We start from the raw sequence: 25,988 nt of genomic DNA, 5'->3' as shown, positions 1-25,988 counted from the left end.
TGAACAGGTTAAAGGAGGTGCCAAGCAGAGTTTCCTGATACAGGGTTACTAAAACATTTCATTGTCCCTGGGTGAGAGAGTGGAGGAAAAGAAATTGATCTCTTAAAGATTCAGTTAGATAACATGATGAGAGCCATTAGGGGTGAGTGAGTGCAATCATACTGAGTGGAGTTCCACTTTAAGACCAATGTGCTGCTCTGCCAGCCTGGGCCAAAAGGTGGCAGAGTACCATCAGGCCAGCTTCAGGGAGTGGCAAGGTAACACTGACACCTTTTCTGGAAGACAGGTGTAACTTACACCTGTTATTGTGAAACTCAGGAGAATCTGGAGCCGTGTGACGAAGTTAACAGGTCGAAGAGAACGGGCAATTCACAGGAGTTCAGTAGAAACTCTACAGAACATTGGTAAGTTTGCAGCATGGAGTGTGTGTTTGGTCTGTGTGTCTGTCAGAAGCTGCATAGGTTCTGACACAAGTATGTAAGCCAAAGGTTAATTGTAACAAACAGAACAAGGAACTAAAAGCATTGAAGTGTCCAGAATTTCCAGTAAATTTATTAACTCCATCAGGTTTGTTTTGATTAATAAAGGAAAACAATAATTAATTTGAATGTTATTGAAAAAGAAAGGTCTGAAATGGAAACAAGAATTCTGTACAAAACAAATTGAACCTTTTGGAGTAATTGGCTGTACGTCAGCAACACAGAAGAGAGCAAGCAGCAGGGAGGGTATATGTGTGTGAGTGCACACCCATTCTTACATTGATTATAATTTTAGATAAAGTAAAATGTCAAAAAGATGCCTAATTATAAGATAAAGATAGTTTTAATTTATAAATTAAACAGTAGCTCTTCCAATAGCTCAGCTAGTTAATGCAATGAGATTGTGAAGGAGGGGAACAGGTTCAAACCTCAGTCTATGTAGTGTGATGTGGTGATGTAATAGGCTCTCCTTGTTTGCAGTGACATAATGGGGAAATCCCCATTAGTGAGAAGGGGATGGCTGAGGAGCTTAACCCCAGGGACTCAGCTCCCAGGGAAGGTTAATTAGTAATCTTATAGCAAGGCATACTCTGGAGTGTAGGGTATTAAGTTTCATTTGACATAAAGTTTGAGAAAGATGTGGTTAAGTCTGAAACTAGGGCCTTAAATTTAAACAAAGCTAATTACAGGGGTATGAGGGGTGAGTTGCCTGAGGTAGATTGGGAAACTAGGTTAAAAGATAGATAAGCAATGGCAAACATTTAAAGTAATTAATATTTCTCAAAGTCCTGAGGGATTAAAAGCTCCATTGAAAAAGTGGTACAGCCATGACTGACTCGAAAAGTTAAGGGTAGTATTAAATTCAAAGGAGAGGCTTACAATGTTGTGAAAAGGTTAGTAAACCTGAGGATTGGGAGAGTTTTTAACAATCAACAAAGGATGACCAAGAAGTTGTTAAAGAGGGGAAAATAAAATTTGGAAGTAAACTAGCAATAAATATAAAAACAGGCTGTAAGAGCTTCCAAAAGTACGTTGAAAGTGAGTGAGTAGCAAAACTAACCATGAATCCCTTAGGGGCCGAGACAAGAGAGACTACAATGCAGAATAAGGAAACACAAGGGGCATGAACAAAGCTATTGCATTTGGAAACAGTTGGAAACTAAGAGCATAATGAAACTGAGGAACTTAAAGTAATCAGTAATAAAAGAGAAAGTATTAGAAAAATTAACAAATCCCTCGGATCCAGTAACCTACATCTTAGGATTTTCAAAAGGCGGCTGCAGAGAAAGTGGATCCAATGGTCCCTGGATTCTGGAATAATTCCCATGGATTGGAAGGTAGCAAACATAAATCTGTTGTTCAGGAAGAGAGAAAACAGAGAACTGTCGGCCAGTTAGCCTGACTTCAATGGGAAAGAAAATGTTATTGTGAAAGGAAGTGCGAACAAGTAATTTGGAAAATCAAAATAGGATTATGCAGTCAACATGGCTTTAGAACCATAGAACCATAGAAAGTTACAGCACAGAAGGAGGCCATTCAGCCCATCTTGTCCATGCCAGCCTGAGGACACCCAGATACCCTTTCTATTCCCATCTTCCTGCACCCGGTCCATGGCCCTGCAGCTTACAGCACTTAAGGTGCAGATCCAGGTACTTTTTTAAAGAGTTTAGCGTTTCTGCCTCCACCACCAACTTGGGCAGTGAATTCCAGACACACAGTACCCTCTGTGTAAAAAAGTTTCCCCTACACCTTCTGCCACTTATCTTGAATCTATGTGCCCTGGTTCTACAATTCTCCACCAAGGGAAACAATTTTATCCTGTCTATTTATTTCTCTATCAATTTTCCTCAAAGTTTTGTACACCTCAATCAAGTCACCTCTCAGTCTTTATGAAAGGAAATCACGTTTGATGAGTCTCATTGTTTTTTGAGGGTGTAACTAGCAGGGTTAGAAATGGGAGAGCCAGTGGATGTAGTATATTTCGATTTTCAGAAAGAATTTAATAAGCAAAAAGAGGTTATTGATAAGATTAGGGCTCATGTATTGGGAGCAATATATTAGCACAGGTTAGTTAACAGACAGAAAACCGAGAGTAGGAATAAACGGGTCATTTTTGTGTCGGTTATGCTGCAAGAATCAGTGCTGGGGCCTTAGCTACTTCCAACTGACCTCAATGATTTAGAGGAGGGGACTGAGTGAAATGTATCTAGGTTTGCTGAGGATACAAAGCTGGAGAGCAAGGTAAGCTGTGAGAAGGGTGGAAAAAAGGTTGAAAAGGGATATGGAGGGGTTAAGTAATTGGGCAAGATTATGGCAGATAGGATATCATGTGGAAAAATGGGAAATTATCCATTTTGACAAGAAGAATGGAAAACCAGAATATTTCTTTAGAGGTGGAAGACGAGTAAATGTTGATAATTGGTGGCATTTGTGAGTACTTGTACATTTAACACAACATTAACAAGCAATTAGGTAGACAGTCGGTACGCTAACCTTAATAGCAAATGGGTTTGGAATATATGAGTAAGAAAACCCTGCTGCAATAATAGGGCTTTAGTGAGGTTACACCTGGAGGACTGTGTGCAGTTTTGGTCTCCTCACCTAAGAAACGATATACTTGCAATAAAATCTCACTGGATTGATTCCAGAGAGGATTGGCCCGTGAGGAGAGAATCAGCCTATATTTAAGCAGTTCAGAAAAAAACTGGAGTTTAGAACAATGAAAATCGAACTCATTGAAATGTATAAAATTCTTAGATAAAAGGAAAATCCCGTGGTGCTGGAAATCTGAAACAAAAACAAAAATTGCTGGAAAAACTCAGCAGGTCTGACAGCATCTGTGGAGAGTTAACGTTTCGAGTCCATTTGGCTCTTCGTCAGAACTAAAGAGAAATAGAAACGTGGTGAAATATAAGCTGTTTAAGGGGGGGGTGGGATAGGTGGAGCTGGATAGAGGGCCAGTGATAGGTGGAGGCAAAGGAGAGATTGCCAAAGATGTCATAAACAAAAGGTCAAAGGGCTGTTGACGGTGGTGATATTAACTATGGAATGTGCTAATGGTGACAATAAGGGTAAAAAGCAGGACAAGCAAGTGACAGATAACCATAGTGGGGGTAGGGTAGGGGGAAGGGATTGAAATAGGCTAAAAGGTGGAGATAAAACAATGGATGGAAATAAATTTTTAAAATAATAATAGAAATAGGTGGGAAAAGAAAAAAATTCTATATAAAAAAAATAATAATTATTAGAAAAAAGGGGATCAAAAAGGGGGTGGGGATGGGGGAGCGAGTTCGTGATCTGAAATTGTTGAACTCAATGTTAAGTCTGGAAGGCTGTAAAGTGCCTAATCGGAAGATGAGGTGCTGTTTCTCCAGTTTGCGTTGGGCTTCACTGGAACAATGCAGCAGGCCAAGGACGGACATGTGGGCAAGAGAGCAGGGTGGAGTGTTGGAATGACAAGCATCAGGAAGGTCTGGGTCATGCTTGCGGACAGACGAAGGTGTTCCGCAAAGCGGTCACCCAGTCTGCGTTTGGCCTCTCCAATGTAGAGGAAACTGCATTGGGAGCAGCGAATGCAGTAGACTAAATTGAGGGAAGTGCAAGTGAAATGCTGCTTCACTTGAAAGGAGTGTTTGAGCCCTTGGATGGTGAGGAGGGGGGAAAGTAAAGGGGCAAGTGTTGCACCTTCTGCGGTTGCATGGGAAGGTGGTGTGGGAGGGAGTTGAGTTGTAGGGGGTGATGGAGGAGTGGGCCAGAATCGGGACCAGAGAGGGAACGATCCCTGCGGAATGCACACGGGGTTGGGGGGGGTGAAGGGAAGATGTGTTTGGTGGTGGCATCATGCTGGAGTTGGCGGAAATGGCGGAGGATGATCCTTTGAATGCGAAGGCTGGTGGGGTGAAAAGTAAGGACAAGGGGGACCCTATCATGGTTTTGGGAAGGAGAGTGAAGGTGGATGCGCGGGAGATGGGCCGAACACGTTTGAGGGCCCTGTCAACCACTGTGGGTGGAAAACTTCGGTTAAGGAAACCTGGAAAAATTTATTAATTTTGCTTCCAATTTCCACCCCTCCATCATTTTCACATGGTCCATCTCTGACACTTCCCTTCCTTTCCTTGACCTCTCTGTCTCAATTTCTGGTGATAGACTGTCCACCAATATACATTACAAGCCTACCGACTCCCACAGTTCCCTCGACTACAGCTCCTCACACCCCGCTTCCTGTAAGGATTCCATCCCATTCTTTCAGTTCCTTCGCCTCCGTCGCATCTGTTCTGATGATGCCACTTTCCAAAACAGTTCCTCTGGCATGTCTTCCTTCTTCCTTAACCGAGGTTTTCCACCCATGGTGATTGACATGGCCCTCAACCATGTCCGGCCCGTCTCCCGTGTCTCTGCCCTCACACCTTCCTCTTAGGAGTTAGTCTTAGGAGTCAGCCATTTAAGATTGAGGTGACGCAAAATTACTTCACTCGGAGGGTTGTGAATTTTTCAATTCTTAATCCCCAGGGGTTATTGATGTTCCGTTGATGAGTGTATTCAAGAATGAAGCAAATAGATTTATGGACTCCGGAGGAATCCAGGGATATGGAAATGGTTTAGGAATTGAGGTAGATGTTTAGCCAAGTCATCCTGGTTTACTCATGCTCCAATTTCTTAGCCAGAAGGAAAAAACAGTAAAAACTGGGAAATAAGAATACTGGTCCAAACTATTTTCTCCCTCGTATGATCTTATGCCAGATAGTGAGCCCCAACATCTGCCCCTGAGAGTTTTCACTCACATAATAAACATAAAAGCCTTTCTGTTAACACTAGAGTTACCAGAAATTGTGCGTTTAATAGTGGTAGAATACCACATCAGGTCTCCCATTAGGTTTGAGACTTTTAACTGACTTTCTTAAATAAACAATAAACATGTGCACATAGGAAGGAACTATACCACTGGGACAGACTCCACATCAATTGGACTGGGATCAAGGTTTCCATGGGAAGGATAAATACGTTGAAGGGACTTTAAACCAATAGAGAGGGAGGGGCTCGGACCGAAGCAATGATAAAACTAATAACTTAAAGATAAGATAAAAAAAATGGATTGACCTACAAACAGTGATTGAGATAGTGTCAAGGTTCAGAACAAAGTAGAGAAAATTATCACAAGATAACAAAATAGGGATGGTGAAAATAAGAGAGTATTGCAAGTTAAAAACTGAGAAAAATACAAATCAGGTATGGTCAGAATGGGGTTAATTACCAAGTAGAAAACTGTCTACACAAGTTTACAAAGAAGGAAGACCAGCAATTATTGATAAACAAATACAGAAGTTGGAGAAGGGATTTGAATGTGGGTAGTGGGCATAGAAACAGCGCAGGAGGAAATAAGGAAAAGCAAAGGACTCACACGAGATCCTGGTGGGAGTTGATACAGGACTGATGAAGAAGTCAGGAGGTGCATAATTTTCAGATCAAAGAACCATGAAGCAAAAGCAAAATGAATATAATGGAAGATTTTAATTTACACATGGGCCAAAAAATGACCTCAAAAATTCACAGCAATTAATTTCCAAAATTTATTTGGGAGAGTTTCCTATAACAATGAAAGCTTACAATGGTGCATAGCAACACTGAATTTAGTAAGAGAACATCTTGTGAATAGCAACTATAATATGATTAAATTTGATGTTAAGTTTGAGAGGGACAAGGGAGAATGACAAAACTAAGGTTTTAAACTTAAATGAGGCTAACTATATAGTGATTGGACATAAACTGATAACTAGGCCAAACCATTAATGCCTAAACCTGCAGAGATTTTTTTTTAAATTTAATCATTGATGGGCTGTGGGCGTTGCTGGCTAAGTCAGCATTTATCTTAGTGGGAAGGTATTCTCAGGAGTATTTGATACAATCTGACACAAGGTTATATTTCTAAAGGCACAAGAGGCCTGTGATATTATATCAATAACAAGGAAATGCAGAGTTTTTCTAATGAGTGCTTTGTATCTGTTTACACAGCAGAGAAAGAGAGACAAAATAATCAATGATACCTAGGATGCTAAAAACAAGTCAAGGAAAGAACTTGTTGGAGTTAATATAATTTAAGTGGGTACTTCAGAAATATAAATCTCGAGGATCTGATGGGTTTTACCCTGGGGTGTTTAAAGAAACAAGTGGGGAAATTGCGGAGGGTGTTTGTCAAAATTTTCTAAAGTTTTCTTGATTTGAGAATTTTGCCTTTGGATTTTAGAGAATTGCAAATGTCAGTAAAAGGGCTGGAGAGAGAAATCAAGAAACTGCAGAACTGTCAGCTTACTGCCGCTCTGTCAATAGTTACTGAGCACATGGACAAATGTGAAATGATCAAAGAGTGTCAGCATAGATTTGTGAAGGTGAGGTCATGTCTAACTAAAGCTAGTAGAATGTATTGAGGAAGTCACTAACATGGTGGACACAGAATTGTGTCTATATGGACAAGTAGATCCTTCTCTTTTGTAATCCCTCTGAACTCTGGGAACTGGCTAGTGCACATTTTCTTTCTGTGTTTGATACCATTCTACTTGTTACTATTTTCTCTGCTAACTCAAGTCAGCTCCGTTTATTGAACAGCTTAGCTACAGGTATGTCCCACCCAACACATCTACAGACCTGGGACGAAGGTTCAAACATTACATTACTCACATTGAAAAGTAAGCCAATCACACAGCATGATTTGATTTGTAAAGTATGTCTTTGATCCTCCATCATACATTGTTTGTAAATACTTGACAACATACGTATTGAAGCCGAGATTGTGAAGTGAGATATCAAACACTCCCTGTATTCAGAGCAGATGTTTGATTAAAACATGACACTTTGCACCTTGCACCTTAAGTGCTGTAAACTGCAGGGCTATGGGCCGGGCGCAGGAACGTGGGATTAGAAAGGGCACCTGGGTGTCCTCGGGCTGGCATGGACAAGATGAGCCGAATGGCCTCCTTCTGTGCTGTAACTTTTTTATGGTTCTATGGTTCCTTTTATGTCACAGGCTTTTTTGCAAAGTTACACTTTCAGGACAGAAGGGAAAAGGAGAAAACACAAGTTACAAATGGTGGTGATGAGCACATGTTGTACATCACAGCAATTGTCTTTGGGCCCCACAATGAACTCTCTACACTTCCGATAACTACTTATATCCCTGCAAACTAATTTAGGGCAAACCATGCACAATCTCCACGTCCTAGTTGACCCAGAATTAAGCTTCCTAAGCCCTTATCTTTCCCATCACAAAGACCAGTCCCACCCTGTCTCAGTCCATCTGCTGATAAATGTCATCCATGTTATCTTACCTCCAACTCTGTAATCTCCTCCTACAACTCTCCAAATTTCCACACTCCTCTAACTCCAGCCTCTTGTGCAACCTCGGTTTTAATTACTCCACCATTAGTGGCCAGGATTTCATCTGCCTGGGTCCTAAACTCTGGAATTCCATCCCTAAACCATTCTGCCTTTCTCTCCTCCTTTAGGGCACTCCTTAAAATCTAACTCGTTGACCAAACCTTTGTTCGCCTAATGTCTCTTTACCCAGCTCGGTGTCAATTTTTGTTTTCTGACACTCCTGTGAAGCATCTGGGGATGTTTTGTCCTGTTACTGTGTTAAAGGTGCTTTATAAATGTATGTTGCTGTTAGTGATGATTAAACCCAGAGCTGGACCTGATGAAATTTAGAATTCAGGCCCAGACTGTTGAAGTGAGCAGAGTTTTGAAATGTTTATCTGTACAGGGTTTGAATCTAAATCAGCCATGGCAAATTTCAAAGGGCATGCTCTACCAGGCAGCTTCTTCCTACTCTTCGGGCTGTGGTGGTCAGCAAAGTATCCATTCAAATTCTTAATGAAGAAGACCAAGTCATCCAAATGGTGCTTCGAGCGAGTGGAACTTGCTGAGGGGATAGTCAAAGTTGTTTTCTCATTGGTGGGTGAGTACTCTGAGTCTTTGAGTGATTGTTTGCTGCCTGAGGGAGTAACTAACTGACCAGATAGTGAGGGGGCTGGAATTTGTCCTGAGACAAAGCAAATGTTCCCACAGGCGTACACACACTCACTGTACCAATACTGTGATCACACACACACACTGTACCAATACTGTGATCACACACACACACACACACACACACACACTCACTCACTGGACAAATACTGTGATCACACACACACACACACTCACTGGACAAATACTGTGATCACACACACACACACATACACTCACTGTACCAATACTGTGATCACACACACACACACATATACACTCACTGTACCAATACTGTGCTCACACACACACATATACACTCACTGTACCAATACTGTGATCACACACACACACACACACACATACACTCGCTGTACCAATACTGTGATCACACACACACACACACACACTCTCACTGGACAAATACTGTGATCACACAAACACACTCACTCACTGGACAAATACTGTGATCACACACACACACACTCACTGGACAAATACTGTGATCACACACACACGCACACTCACTAGACAAATACTGTGATCACACACACACACACACACACACACACACACACACTCACTCACTGGACAAATACTGTGATCACACACACACACATACACACACAGAGTGACTGTACCAATACTGTGATCACACACACACAAACAAACACTCACTGGACAAATACTGTGATCACACAGACACACAGTGACTGTGCCAATACTGTGATCACACACAAACACACACACACATAGACTGTATGAATATTGTGATCTCACACACACACACGCACACAAACACACACACAGTGACTATACCAATACTGTGATCACACACAAACATACACACACACACACTGACTGTATGAATATTGTGATCTCACACACACACACACAGTGACTGTACATATACTGTGATCACACACACACACACACACAGTGACTGTACCAATACTGTGATCACACACAAACACACACACACACAGACTGTATGAATATTGTGATCTCACACACACACACAGTGACTGTACCAATACTGTGATCGATCACACACACACACACACACACACACACACAGACTGTATGAATATTGTGATCTCCCTCACACACACACACACAGTGACTACCAATATTGTGATCACACACAAACACACACACACTGACTGTATGAATATTATGATCACACACACACACACACACACACACAGTGACTGTACCAATATTGTGATCACACACAGTGACTGTACCAATACTGTTATCGCACACAAACACACACACACACACACTAACTGTACGAATATTGTGATCACACACACACACACACACACACACACACACACACACACACACACAGGCTGTACCAATACTGTGATCACATACACACACATGCAATGACTGTACCAATACTGTGATCTCATACACACACACACAGTGTACCAATACTGTGATCACACACATACACACAAACAACACAATAACCACACTGCCTCAGTGACCATACACACACAGTGTCACAGTAATATTACAGACAGGGGAGGGATGATAACGATGGTTCCCCTTTTTGTCCACCTCTTGACTGACTGGAGACAGCGTGCTTTTTTTAAAAAGTGCTTTAACTCCTGAGTGCTGTAACTGTCAGGAACAGACAGTGACAGGTCTTCTCATAACTTTTAGAAGAAAGATATATGTTTATTGTTCAACACCCAAACACACACAACTACACCCACTCTCACACTTGTAATGGCACACACACACTCAAGGAAAGATTGCGATTATAAAAGTAGATTGCGATTTGGTGTTATTGTTATACTAGCTTTTTCCCAAAGTGAAGGCTTGAAATGATGCAGGCCTGTAAACCTGTGTGTCCACTGAAAAGAAAAGCTCTGGGAGTGGGAGTGGGAGGGGGAGGGGGACAGATTCACTGTTGATTTATGTTCACAGTAGCTGATTTCTTCTTTCCACCCCAATCAAGCGAAGCCCTGGTACAGTTCCTCAGGTCGAGAGTTCAAGGCAAAGCCAAGTCCCTGTCCACTTTTGTTTCTCAGGCAGGGTCTTTTATCTTTTCGGATCTAGATGTTTCTCTCTTGTCTGCTCAGAATTAAATCGCCCTATCAGAAACCTAGCTTCTGTCATGTGACCAGAGCATCTCTTTCCATTGTCCTCATAAACAGTTTCTGATGGTTAGGCCACTTGTCCACATGCTACATGATAAAATAGGGCTTTTCACACGCTTTTTCTAGATTTCAAGTTTGGAGTCAAAGATTTTGCAACAGTATTGTGAAACTAGTCTTTTGAATTAGTTGGAGAAGTTCAGTCATTAACTACTGAAAATGTTGTTTTCATTTTAATAACTTCTCAAAGATATGTCCAGAAAGGTCATGTGCATTTTGATGACCTCATCAAGACTTGTCCAGACATGAAGAATGGCCGAAGGTTCTTGCAGTTCCATGTTTATTGGCAGCTAGGAAAGAAAAGATTGCCTGGCCTCTCGTCTTCACTTTGAGTCACAGAAAAGCATCCATTTCAGGTTTATTCTTATTAGGTTCATGTAGGGGTGTGACAATGAATGCACTATTTCAGTGAAAATATTACTGTCCCTCCTGAACCCACAGGAACAATAACACACATCACCTTCTTTGCTGCACTCTGACCTTGGCTTTTCTCCCTCAGTGAGAATACCAGAGCAGTCTCTGGCCACAGTTAAGATGGTGCACTCTTCTACTGGTTGCTGTGACTGACTATTGATGGGTGTATGTCAGAGACGTTAGCTTTGCTCTGCATCTAACTGTAGGAATTCTGGCTGAGCAATTTGTTCCTGATGGGCCCCACCTACACCTATTGAGTGAGGACAGAGAATCCTGGGTCAAACTGATGAACTGGCAGCACAGCACCATGTACCTGTTCTTTGGCATCTCCGGGATTGTAGACATCTTCACATACTCCTCACTCAGGATCCCCATTGGCTTCGATCGCTTGGTCCTTTCACTGGCAGTATTTAATGAAGGTGAGTGGCTTCATGTAATGCCTGCTGGACACAACATGTAACACAAACCTCATAAGTTTAACCATATGTTATACACCAATATGTGCACCGCACGTGTATTACACATGTATCTGACATATATCATCACACATGTTACACACCAACACACATGGTCAACATTATCTCCTGGCTAACACTTCACACTGACCGGCTCCCCCACAAGATCCCTTCCCCATACTGACCTCCCTGCATGCAGACCCTTCCCCATTACACTGACCCCAATAATACTGACCCCTTTCCCCACTCTGACCCCTCCGCATGCAGACCCTTCCCCATTACACCGACCCCAATAATACTGACCCCCTCCTCACACTGATCCCTCCACAGGCAGACCCTTCTCCCACACTGACCCTTCCCCAACACTGACTCCCTCCCCCACACGGACTCCAATAACACTGAGCCTCTCCCCCTCACTGACCCCCTCCTCATTATTGACCCCAATTGCACTGACCCCTACCTCCCATGATGACCCTAATAACACTGACCCGAACAACATGACCCCCTCATCCTAACTGATCCCAATAGCACTAACCCCATCCTCACACACACCCCAAGAACACTGATCTCAACCCCAAATAACATTGAGCTTCTCCCCCAAACTGAACCCAACTACACTGACCATCTCATCCCCACTGACCCCAGTAGCACTGACCCCCTCACCCACACTGACCGCAATAACACTGAACCCCTCACCCACACTGACCCCAATAACAATGACCCCAATAACACTGACCCCCTCATCCACATTGACCCCAATAACACTGAACCCCTCACCCACACTGACCCCAATAACACTGACCCCCTCACCCACACTGACCCCAATAACACTGACCCCCTCACCCACACTGACCCCAATAACACTGACGCCCTCACCCACACTGACCCCAATAACACTGATCCCCACACCCACACTGACCCCAATAACACTGACCCCCACACCCACACTGACCCCAATAACACGGACCCCCTACCCCACATTCACCTCAATAACACTGACCCCCTCACCCACACTGTCCCCAAAAACACTGACACCCTCACCCACACTGACCCCAATAACACTGACCCCCTCACCCACACTGACCCGCTTCCCCACGCTGACCCCAATAACGCTGACCCCCTCCCCCACACTGACCCCAATAACACTGACCGCCTCCCCCACACCGACCCCAATAACACTGAGCTCCTCACCACACCGTCCCCAATAACACTGACACCCTCACCCACACTGACCCCCTCCTCATTACTGACCCTAATAGCACTGAGCCCTTCCCCCATACTGACCCCAATAACACTGAACCCAACTACACTGACCATCTCATCCCCAGTGACCCCAGTAGCTCTGACCCCCTCACCCACACTGACCGCAATAACACTGAACCCCTCACCCACACTGACCCCAATAACAGTGACCCCAATAACACTGACCCCCTCATCCACATTGACCCCAATAACACTGAACCCCTCACCCACACTGACCCCAATAACACTGACCCCCTCACCCACACTGACCCCAATAACACTGAACCCCTCACCCACACTGACCCCAATAACACTGACCCCCTCACCCACACTGACCCCAATAACACTGATCCCCACACCCACACTGACCCCAATAACACTGATCCCCACACCCACACTCAATCCAATAACACTGATCCCCACACCCACACTCACTCCAATAACACTGACCCCCTCACCCACACTGACCCCAATAACACTGATCCCCACACCCACACTGACCCCAATAACACTGATCCCCACACCCACACTCACTCCAATAACACTGATCCCCCCACCCACACTGACTCCAATAACACTGACCCCCTCACCCACACTGACCCCAATAACACTGATCCCCACACCCACACTCACTCCAATAACACTGATCCCCCCACCCACACTGACCCCAATAACACTGATCCCCTCACCCACACTGACCCCAATAACACTGATCCCCCCACCCACACTGACCCCAATAACACTGATCCCCACACCCACACTGACCCCAATAACACTGATCCCCCCACCCACACTGACTCCAATAACACTGATCCCCCCACCCACACTGACCCCAATAACACTGATCCCCCCACCCACACTGACCCCAATAACACTGATCCCCACACCCACACTGACCCCAATAACACTGATCCCCCCACCCACACTGACCCCAATAACACTGAACCCCCACCCACACTGACCCCAATAACACTGATCCCCCCACCCACACTGACCCCAATAACACTGACCCCCCCACCCACACTGACCCCAATAACACTGATCCCCCCACCCACACTGACCCCAATAACACTGACCCCCTCACCCACACTGACCCCAATAACACTGATCCCCACACCCACACTCACTCCAATAACACTGATCCCCCCACCCACACTGACCCCAATAACACTGATCCCCACACCCACACTGACCCCAATAACACTGACCTCCGCCCCCACACTCACCCCGATAACACTGACCCCCTCACCCACACTCACCCAATAACACTGAACCCCTCACCCACACTGACCCCAATAACAATGACCCCAATAACACTGAACCCCTCACCCACACTGACCCCAATAACACTGACGCCCTCACCCACACTGACCCCAATAACACTGAACCCCTCACCCACACTGACCCCAATAACACTGAGCCCTTCCCCCATACTGACCCCAATAACACCGACTGCCTCACCCACACTGACCCCCTCACCCACACTGATCCCAAGAGCACTGACCCCCTCCCCCACACTCACCCCAATAACAATGAGCCCCTACCCCACACTCACCCCAATAACACTGACCCCCTCACCCACACTGAACCCGATAACTATGACCCCTTCCCCCTCATTGACCCCAATAACACTGACCTACTCACCCATACTGACCCCAATAACACTGACCCCCTCACCCACAATGACCCCAATAACACTGACCACCTTCCCCACACTGACCCCAATAACACTGACCCCCTCACCCACACACACCCCAATAACACTGAGCCACTCCCCCACACTGACTCCCTCCTCAATATTGACCCCAATAGCACTGAGCCCTTCCCCTTTAATAACCCCAATAACACTGACCCCAATAACACTGATCCCCACACCCAAACTGACCCCAATAACATGGATCCCCCTACCCCACATTCACCCCATAACACTGACCCCTCACCCATACTGTCCCCAATAACACTGACACCCTCACCCACACTGAACCCAATAACACTGACTCCTTCCCCCACATTGACCCCAATAACACTGACCCCCTCACCCATACTGACCCCAATAACAATGACCCCCTCACCCACAATGACCCCAAAAACAATGACCCCCTCACCCACAATGACCCCGATAACACTGACCCCTTCACCCACACTGACCCCCTCACCCACACACACTGTCTCACTTTCTCAGTTATCTGGAGGTTTTCATGCTGTTGGTGGCTCTCCTGAACTTTAGTAACCAGTCCAGCTTTTTGAGATCAGTTTTAGGCCCTGAATTTCTAGAATCGAAAGTGTATCTTACCCCATGAGAATGTGACTTTCTCTCCTGCAAAGTTCTGCACTATCCCATTCACTTATATCCTCAGCGTTACAGCCTCCCTATTGCTCCTCTCAGAGTGTCTGACCACCCACTTTTCTATGACTGAAATTCACTTCCAGTGATACACACATTGTGTAAATCTTCATGTGATTTGTCCCAATCCTCCTCAGTATTAACTATACGTCCAATTTGGATTCAACAACACATTTCGAAAATGTACTTAACACCCCCATACTTCCCGTGAAGGTCTAGAATTATCCACTTTGATCTCCAGATGTTTTGGCCTCTGACACGCAGGAGGCATAAAGAAATTCCTCGACACACCTCCATAGAACCATAGAAAATTTACAGCACAGAAGGATGCCATTTGGCCCATTTTGTCCATGCCAGCCCGAGGACACCCAGGTGCCCTTTCTAATCCCACCTTCCTGCACCCAGCCCATAGCCCTGCAACTTACAGCACTTTAGGTGCAGATCCAGGTACTTTTTAAAAGAATTTAAAGTTTCTGCCTCTACCGCCAATTTTGGCAGCGAATTCCACACACCCACTACCCTCTGTGTAAAAAATTTCTTCCTCATGTCCCCCTTACACCTTCTGCCACTTATCTTGAATCTATGTCCCCTGGTTCTAGAATTCTCCACCAAGGGAAACAATTTTATCCTGTCCACTCCATCTATTCCCCTCATAATTTTGTACACCTCAATCAAGTCACCTCCCAGCCTTCTTTGTTCCAGGTAAAATAACCCCAACCTATCCAATCTCTCCTCATAGCTACACTTTTCTAACCCTGGCAACATTCTTGTAAACCTCCTCTGCACTCTCTCCAGAGCTATTACATCCTTCCTGTAATGTGGTGACCAGGACTGCATATAATTCTCCAGTTGTAGTCTCAACAGTGTTTTATACAATTCCAACATTATATATTCTACGTTATATTCTATACCTCTGCCAGTGAAAGGGAGCATTCCATATGCCTTCTTTACAACCTTGTCTACTTGAACTGCTGCCTTCAGGACCTGTGTACTTGTACGCCAAGATCTCTCACTTCATCTACCCCTCTTAGTATATTCCCATTTATTGTGTAATCCCTGTAACTGTCTGATCTCCCTAAATTTATGACCTCACACTTCTCTATGTTAAAATCCATCTGCTACTTTACCGCCCACTCCACCAACCCATCTATATCGTTTTGGAGATTATGGCTTTCCTCTACACTATCCACTACTCGGCCAATCTTTGTGTCATCTGCAAATTTCCCAATTGTGCCCCCCAAGTTCACGTCCAAATCGTTAATATACACAAACAGCAAGGGTTCCAACACCGAGCCCTGTGGAACACCACTTGAGACAACTTAAATCCCCAGGAATACCAGCAGAATTCCATCAGCAGCAGCTTCCTCCTGTTAACCCTGTGATCCCACGAGAATCCAGCCTTCATCTACTGACTCAGGGGAGTGGACTGTGGTCGTGACAGGGTCAGAATGTAGGAGCAGGAGGGAAAATGTGTGGATGTCACTGGGGAGATGTTACTGGCACTTCCCTAAACCAAAGACAAAATCATCCTCTTAAAAATAAAGGCCATTTAAAACCTATGTAACACATCAGCTAAAGTCACACAAAACAAATGCACAATGAAGTGCAGTTTCCATCACTGAATTTTTAAAAATTTATTCATGGGATGTGAGCATCATTGGCTGGGCCAGCATTTATTGCCCATCCCTAACTACCCCTTGAGAGGGTGGTGGTGAGCTGCCTTCTTGAACCACTGCAGTCCATGTGGTGTAGGTACATCCACAGTGCTGTTAGGGAGGGAGTTCCTGGATGGTCACATTCTATGTGGATTAACTGGAGCAGAGATTTGGAACAGAAACTCCAAACATATCAGGAGCTAATGAATTGGAAGGAAGATTGTGACAGTTTACACAACATATCCCAGCTCCGATAGTTAACGTTTCAGAAATCAGCATCGGTGTGATTGTCAGTTTAATGCCAGCCATCATGTGATTGGTCATCTCTTATTTTCTGCAGGTTTCCTATTTTATTTCCATGTCCAAAATCGGCCTCCCCTCGACCAGCACATCCACTCACTTCTGCTCACCACTGTGTTTGGAGGGTCCTTAATCATAATGCTGGAGGTTTTCCTGCGGGATAACTTAGCCCTGGAGCTGTTCCGAACGAGTCTGGCAATCCTACAGGGGACCTGGTTCTGGCAGGTGAGTAGCTTCCTTCACAATGGGCTCTCAACTCCCCTCCACCACCTCCGCCCTCCACATCTCTGACTCCTTGGGCAGGATTTTGCCTTTGGGGTCGGGGTTAAATCGGGGGTGCCAGTCTGCACTGTGTGGGCTACGGTCACCTGGCATTGCTTTTATCTGCATTGGCCAATGAAAAGATGGGGGGAGGGGATAGAATGGGTGGGCTCTTGGAAGTTGCAGGGCTAACAGGGGACCTTCCAGCACTGAAGGAGCTATAGCTTGCAGTTTAGGTGAGAGAGAGGGCGGAAGGGAGGCTGCATCTTGAGGCTCCCTCTCAGCAACTTTTAAATTAAAAACTGGCCTCAGCAGGCGGGCCATAGTGAGAGGGAGCTCCTCCACAGGTCACCCTGCAGATACAGCTGAGGCTCCGCATGCAGGTAGGCCTCAAAGCCTTGGTCTGCCACAGGAAGTCTCCCTCCAGGCAGCTGGCCTGGAACCAACACCTTTAGTGACTGACAGGGTCGCCTGAAAATTCCACTCAGCCTCTGGAAATAGGTCTTAAAGGACTATTAAGTGTCTTCAACTGGCTACCCACCATCCAGCCCGCCAATTCCACCTCTAGAAAAATGGCCCAGGGGCAGGATGATGGTGGCAAACCAGCAAACCAGCCAACAGAACAGACTTTCATATCCATCTATCTCCCTACTCACCATCAACAGAACAGACTTTCATATCCATCTAGCTCCCTACTCACCACCCTGTGGCAGGAAACATCCAACCCTAAGTCTCTGGGTGTGAAATAAGTTTAACAGCATGTTCTAATGGAAGTGTCTGCTCTCTTTCAGATTGCCTTTGTCTTGTACCCTCCCAGCGGTGGACCCAAGTGGAATGAAAATGACCACGAAAACATCATGTTCATAACCCTGTGCTTCAGCTGGCATTTTGCAGTTGCCCTGAGTATCGTGGCTGTCAATTATACCCTAATGTACTGGTGAGTTTAAACTGACGTCCAGTGAGGTATGAGGCTGCAGCGGTCAGCACACGTCCTGCTCTCTGCATCACTGAACCAAAAGGAAAGTGTTAAATATTGGTCATGCGTCCAAAATGGTCATAACTTCCGTTTAATGTGTCAGTGATAGGAACCCTGGAGCTCAAGTAGTCAGCAACTCCCCACCTCTCCAGCGTTACTTCATCACTGGGTCAAAATCCTGGAACTCCCTCCCTAACAATAGCTTTCATCACATGGACTGCAGCAGATCAAGAGAAGGCCTTTCACTGTATTCTCAGAGGCAGCTAGGGATGGCCAATAAATGCCACAGGGGCATCAGCTCCCCTGGTACAAGCACTGATAGCGACAGGACTAGGCACTGGTACAGATGATCCTCCCATTGTCTCAAACCGAGAGTCTGGCCCCTGCACTGTCTGTAACTGGTTGTAAAGTCAGGATGGTAAATGTTATGTTACACTCGAAGCTGCTGCTTGTTCCAAGGGTTTTGATTGAAGTGCAGTTTCCATCACTGAATTTTTAAAAATTCATTCATGGGGTGTGAGCATCATTGGCTAGGCCAGCATTCGTAAGGGCTAGAAGGCTGGGAACAGATGAAGCCCGTTGAAAGAATATAAAGAAAGTAGGAAGAAACTTAAGCAAGGAGTCAGGAGGACTAAAAGGGGTCATGAAAGGTCATTGGCAACCAGGATTAAGGAAAATCCCAAGGCCTTTTATACATATGTAAAAAGCAAGAGGGTAGCCAGGGAAAGGATAGGCCCTCTCAGGGACAGAGGTGGGAATCTGTGTGTGGAGCCAGAAGAAATGGGAGAGATACTAAATGAATACTTCTCATCAGTATTCACCAAAGAGAAGGACTTAGCAGTCGATTTGTCTAGGGAAGAGTGTGTAGATAGCCTGGATTATGTTGAGATCAAAAAAGGGGAGGTTTTAGGTGTCTTGAAGAATATTAAGGTGGATAAGTCCCCAGGGCCAGATGGGATCTACCCCAGAGTACTGAGGGAGGCAAGGGAGGAGATTGCTGGGGCCTTGACAGAAATCTTTATATCCTCACTGGCTACGGGTGAGGTCCCAGAGGACTGGAGAATGGCCAATGTTGTTCCATTGTTTAAGAAGGATAGCAGGGATAATCCAGGAAATTACAGGCCAGTGAGCCTTATGTCAGTGGTAGGGAAATTATTGGAGAAGATTCTTCGTGACAGGATTTACTACCATTTGGAAGCAAATGGGCATCTTAGTGAGAGGCAGCATGGTTTTGTGAAGGGGAGGTCATGCATCACTAACTTGATTGAGTTTTTCGAGGAAGTGACAAAGATGATCGACGATGGAAGAGCAGGAGATGTTATATACATGGATTTCAGTAAGGCCTTTAACAAGGTCCCTCATGGCAGACTGGTACAGAAGAAAGTCACATGGGATCAGAGGTGAGCTGGCAAGATGGATACAGAATTGGCTTGGTCATAGAAGACAGAGGGTAGCAGTGGAAGGGTGCTTTTCTGAATGGAGAGCTGTGACTAGTGGAGTTCCGCAGGGATCAGTGCTGGGACTTTGCTGTTTGTAGTATACATAAATGATTTGGAGGAAAATATAACTGGGCTAATTAATAAGTTTGCAGACGCCACTAAGTTTGGAGGAGTTGCAGATAGTGAAGAGGATTGTCAAAGGATAGAACGGGATATAGAACGGTTGGAGACTTGGGCGGAGAAATGGCAGATGGAGTTTAATCCAGACAAATGCGAGGTAATGCATTTTGGAAGGTCTAATACAGGCAGGAATTACACAGTAAATGGCAAAACCCTTAAATGCATCAACCAGCAGAGGGATCTGGGCGTACAGGTCCACAGGTCACTGAAAGTGGCAACGCAGGTGGATAAGGTAGTCAGGAAGGCATATGGCATGCTTGCCTTCATTGGTAGGGGTATTGAGTATAAAAGCTAGGAAGTCATGCTGCAGCTGTATAGAACCTTGGTTAGGCCACACTTGGAATATTGCGTGCAATTCTGGTCACCACATTACCAGAAGGATATGGAGGCATTGGAGAGGGTGCAGAGGAGGTTTACCAGGATGCTGCCTGGTCTGGAGGTTATTAGCTATGAGGAGAGGTTGGAGAAACTCGGATTGTTCTCACTAGAGCGACGGAGATTGAGGGGCGACTTGATAGAAGTTTACAAAATTATGAGTGGCATGGACGGAGTAGATAGTCAGAAGCTTTTTCCCAGGATGGAAGAGTCAATTACTAGGGGACATAGATTTAAGGTGAGAGGAGAAAACTATAGAGGAGATGTGCGGGGCAGGTTTTTTACGCAGAGGGTAGTGAGTGTCTGGAATTTGCTGCCAGAGGAAGTGGTGGAAGCAGGTACGATAGTGGTGTTTAAGAAGCAACTTGACAAATACATGAATAGGTTTGGAATAGAGGGATACGGACCCCGGAAGTGCAAAATGTTTTAGTTGAAGGGCAATATGATCGGCACAGGCTTGGAGGGCCGAAGGGCCTTTTCCTGTGCTGTACTTGTCTTTGTTCTTTGTTTATACAGCAGGTCTCACAAAGAGGTTCAGAGGCTTGTAAAGTTGAACAGTGTTTATCGATAACACATAACTACTTACATATGTGCAAAGTATAGTGAAGACTATGACCTATCTCCATGCTTCTACACAAGTCTCGATTCCTTGTCTGAGAGCACCATAACACTGACTCCCGTGTCCAATCTGAAGCTGGTGAGGTGGCCATTTACAGAGATGTCATAATTCCAAAAAGAGAATCCAGGATCCTTGATCTCACCCAAGAAGTATGGTTGGGCCTCTTCCTGGTGGGTTACTTCAATCTCATGGACTATTTTGGGATCCTCCACACATCTGGATGTCTTAGCCTCACACAGCTTTCCAAAGTGTCCCAGCAGCTGCAGTTGAAACACTGTGTAGAGATTGCTGGACATTGCTGTCATCTGTGAGGACTTTTGGCTCCACAGCACTGACATGATCTCCCACCATCGTGTAGTCTGTTTGGGTATTGCCTTTCTTGGCCTGGAGTCTCCTGCCCTTTTGTTGCTTTACAAGCCTGACAGTTGGGGTTACTCTATACCATGGCTTAACCCAGCCATGTAAAACGGGCCAGTGTTGTTGGTGAATTTCAGTCTGCCTATTTGGCTCACCTTTTCTGGAGTCAGATCTTCTTTTGCCTGTAGTATGTCCAAAAGGGCATAGTCAGTCACTCAGACTACAATTTGTTCTCTTATGAGCTCTGACTTCAGGACACTGTAGTCACAGCCCTCAGCCAATCTGTACAATTCAGTTATAAAAGAATCAATGGTTCGCCAAGCTGTTGGACTGATTTGTTGAATTTTGCTTGTTCTAAAATCTTATTAGGTCTTAAATTAGAATCAGTGTCAAATGATTTCAGAACATCTTTAAACTTATCTGTAGATTCATTTATTCCTTGCCACGCAAGTCCCAAATTCTGCACCTGGTTCGGCCCACATTGGCCCTGTAGGATTGATTTGAGAGTCATGGTTGGTTTTTACCTCAAGGGGAAGTACAGCTTTAAATGCTGCTGTTCCTATAAAGATGGCGCTGTAGTAACCATTTTTATCACTACTTCTTCCCACGCTTGTCGGGTTTTGATGGGCTTCTGCCATGGTCACCAACCCGATCTCAATGGGATTGATTTACCGCAGTGATTCTTTAAATCAAAGGCTTGGGCCCTTTAGAACATTTTTTGGAGTATTTTAACCCCATTAAAGGCGATTCCCGGCTGTGGCCGAGGTTTCAAACGTCATTTCTTTTCAGTGGAGATCGGCTGCCGGCTCTGAACCCGGGCTGGCCGGGATGATTAACGAAAGGGACTGGTCTGACTGATTAATGGCCCGAAGACTTTTAAGCACCAGTTCAGCCGTAGAACTGAATTTTTACTCACCCTTTCTCAGTCCCTTAACTCTGCAGTCGATGGGAATTCACACTGGACCTCCGCTGGGTCTGGCCGGAGTCCTTTCACTGCTCAGAGGAATTCTCTTCTGCCCTTCAGCCTCCACATCTGCAATGGGGATTTTTTTTTATAAGCGATCTCCAGTCATGTGTTCGGTTCAGGTGCACTGCAGTCAGGTCAGGAAGCTGTTCCTTCAGTTTTTCTGATTCTGGGGTCATTCACCAGCTTCTCTGAGGTCGGGATTCTTTCATCGGCTGTCATCATGTTGTCAGTGAGGTTTCTGTTCAGTAGCTCTCACAAAGTGATTCAGAGGCTTGTGAGGTTGAACATTAACTGTTTATTGGTAACACATAACGATATAGGTATAGCCAAAACTAAGAGATAACTTTCCTCGACACAAGTCCCCAGATCATGTCCTAGCCCCTGTGTGCAGGTCAAAAACAGAAACAGGAATACCTGGAAAAACTCAGCAGGTCTGGCAGCATCGGTGGAGAAGAAAAGAGTTGACGTTTCGAGTCCTCATGACCCTTCAACAGAACCAAGTAAAAATAGGAAAGGGGTGAAATATAAGCTGGTTCAAGGTGGGGGGGAGGTTGTTGGGACAAGCCTATTACTGGCTGCTTACACCTCTTTGTCCTTTTGTCTGTGACATCTTTTGGTTATCTCCACCTATTACTGGCTGCTTGTCTCAACTTATATTTCACCCCTTTCCTATTTTTACCTAGTTCTGTTGAAGGGTCATGAGGACTCGAAACGTTAACTGTGCTCTTCTCCGCCGATGCTGCCAGACCTGCTGAGTTTTTCCAGGTATTTGCGTTTCTGTTTTTGTTTTGGATTTCCAGCCTCCGCAGTTTGTTGCTTTTATCTCTGTGTGCAGGTCTCTTGTCATGTGATTCTACATCACACTGTGAGCAGTACGGCTCTCCGGTCCCACATTAATCTTTGCTGTGCAAAACACCCTTATCCTGCTCTCTCTGTTCCCTTGCAGGCTCATACAGATAAGATCAAAGAAATCTGGTGCAATGGAGTTGGGGCCATTGAAAAGTGCAGAGATGAACTCACATGTCCACCTGCTGCAGAGCGGTGATGAAGACTGAAGACCCTGAGTGAGAAGCAGCCCCCCATACATTCCTCAATCCCTGTTGAGAAGCTGATGATTTCTGTCCAAATATTTTTAACTGTAAACTTTTTAAAAAATATTTTTGCTTTATTCTTTAACTTCTGCTGATTCACTTATTACTCTGGGGGAGGGAGTGGGACTGAGCTGAGATATCTCACAGTCACATGGCGCTGATCCACTGGGAACTGGTGTACAGGAACAGAGCAGATCTTGGAAGACCGGCTGACAACATTGTATCTCCGTAACTTTCTGGGTTAAATGCAAGGAGTTTGTAGCTGGTTTTAAAACCACCCAGGAGACCACCTGAATCTCGAGCTTTATTCCATAAGGTCAGACTGTGTGATGGTCCCATCTTTGCCCAATAGACCTGTCTCCCATCTTCATAAAAATTGAAACATTTCCCTTGCTTCTGAATGAAAAAAATCTTTTTTTAATTTAAAATTTGCATGAACCCTGAGCTGTATGTGAGGTTTCACTGGCAGGTACAGCAACCAGAATCCTATCAGAAGTATTCCATTTGTCCTGTGCTAGTATCCCTATCTTTGTGTCAGTTCGCTCTCTCTAATGGTATTTTATTTATTTCAGTGTTTTATGACTTGGTTAAACTCCAGTGTGTGGGTGGTGTTATGTAAACTACATTATGTGAACCCTCTCACCTTTTGAAGTGTACCTAAGGTTTCTTTAGTGCTTTCTTTCGGAATCTGGCTGAAAATTGACAGAATGATCAATGTTTTCAAAGAAACACCCCAGCTATCAATAAATGGGTAAATAAACTCTAGTAATAATCTGAGATGGTAATTTACACCTTCGTCTTTCTCCAGTCCCCTACCCGCAAACCCTGCCCCAAACATTACTGGTCTGAAAATGTCACTGCTGCTTTTGCTGCATTTTTGAACCTTCTACTTGTTTTTTTTTTTCAATTACACTATTGAATATCCATGGAATCACCATGGATACGCAGGAGCTGGATCTGCCCAAAAACTTCCTGACTGTAGCCAGGAGGTTTCAGTCAGAGAAAGCAACAAGACGAGGTTCAGCTGTGCTACAGTCAGCTTTCAGCAAACCCAACATCAAAATTTGCCAGTCTAAAGTTTTTTAAAATGAGGTTTTGAGTTGATATTCCATCCCTGATATCCTGGTGACCCTGCACTTGTACAAATTCCTTCCTCCTCGCTTGCACACCTCCATCACATTCAACTGACCTACACACTTTAATTCTGATATTCCAGATAAGCCTATTGTTGATGCCTTGCCACCCCCATTCCACCAAGTCCTACGACCAATATGTTTTCTATTTCTACAAATCGTGTGATTCATTCTCAGGAAAAAGTAGGAAAGTTAAGTTACCTTAACGCTCATGTGAGTGTGTCATTATTAAAGTGCAGTGTAATGTGACTTGGTTTGCAAATGTTTTTTGATAATTCTTGGTCAGGGCTAAATGGATGAATCATTGGCTCTTCAAACCCATACTGCCTATTAAGGAAGCTCATCTCATCCCTTCCCCTACAGGGAGAAAACAGGGGAGTGGGATTGACTGGTTTGTTCAACAGACTGCCAGCATGGACTCAAAGGCCAGATTGCCCCTTCTGACTATACCCTCTATAATGGGCTCACACATGTCTCCTGTGCTTCTGGGCTCTCCCTGTTAGGTTTTCTGTGTTCTTAATCTCTGGTAAGAATACAGTTCCTCAATAAATATGCGGGATAGTTTGTTTTCATTGTTTCAGTGGGTCCTTTATCTCTCGGTGCCCTTGGCTCTAAAGAATTAAAATCCTGTGCCATTTATAGATTTACAGCTGCCATTCCCCAATGTCTAACCTCAATAAAATTTGACAGCTTCCAAATTGATAATACCAAAAAGAAACATGTCAGCACATGTTCCCACAGCACATTAATCATCATCCAGTGTTCCCACAGCACATTGATCATCATCCAGTGTTCCCACAGCACATTCATCATCATCCAGTGTTCCCAAAGTGCATTGATCATCATCCAGTGTTCCCACAGTGCACTGATCATCATCCAGTGTTCCTACAGCACATTGATCATCATCCAGTGTTCCCACAGCATATTGATCATCATCCAGTGTTCCCACAGCACATTGATCATCATCCAGTGTTCCCACAGCACATTGATCATCATCCAGTGTTCCCACAGCACATTGATCATCATTCAGTGTTCCCACAGCGTATTGATCATCATCCAGTGTTCTCAAAGTGCATTGATTATCATCCAGTGTTCCCACAGCCCACTGATCGTCATCCAGTGTTCCCACAGCACATTGATCATCATCCAATGTTCCCAAAGTGCATTGGTCATCATCCAGTGTTCCCAAAGTGCATTGATCATCATCCAGTGTTCCCACAGCACACTGATCATCATCCAGTGTTCCCAAAGCACATTGATCATTATCCAGTGTTCCCACAGTACATTGGTCATCATCCAGTGTTGCCAAAGCGCATTGATCATCATCCAGTGTTCCCAAAGTGCATTGATCATCATCCAGTGTTCCCAAAGTGCATTGATCATCATCCAGTGTTCCCAAAGCGCATTGATCATCATCCAGTGTTCCCACAGCACATTGATCATCATCCAGTGTTCCCACAGCCCACTGATCATCATCCAGTGTTCCCACAGCGTACTGATCATCATCTAGTGTTCCCACAGCACACTGATCA

At 44.8% G+C, this 25,988-nt stretch overlaps 1 protein-coding gene across 1 annotated transcript; it reads left to right on the top strand.

Annotated features, from left to right (window-relative positions):
* Positions 1–264: 264 nt before the first annotated feature.
* tmem45b (transmembrane protein 45B) lies at positions 265–24,705 on the top strand. The gene is made up of 6 exons (XM_041174144.1): positions 265–404; positions 8,233–8,427; positions 11,269–11,481; positions 17,099–17,283; positions 18,111–18,256; positions 23,179–24,705. The coding sequence occupies exons 2-6, from the start codon at positions 8,253–8,255 to the stop codon at positions 23,285–23,287; spliced, it is 828 nt and encodes a 275-aa protein (XP_041030078.1). The 5' UTR covers positions 265–404; positions 8,233–8,252; the 3' UTR covers positions 23,288–24,705.
* The last annotated feature ends 1,283 nt before the right edge of the window (positions 24,706–25,988 follow it).

The sequence above is a fragment of the Carcharodon carcharias genome, chromosome 25 (genome assembly GCF_017639515.1).
Source record: "Carcharodon carcharias isolate sCarCar2 chromosome 25, sCarCar2.pri, whole genome shotgun sequence".
NCBI lineage: Eukaryota > Metazoa > Chordata > Chondrichthyes > Lamniformes > Lamnidae > Carcharodon > Carcharodon carcharias.
Note: the sequence above shows the minus strand (reverse complement) of the source record. Positions and strands in the feature narration are given on the sequence as shown.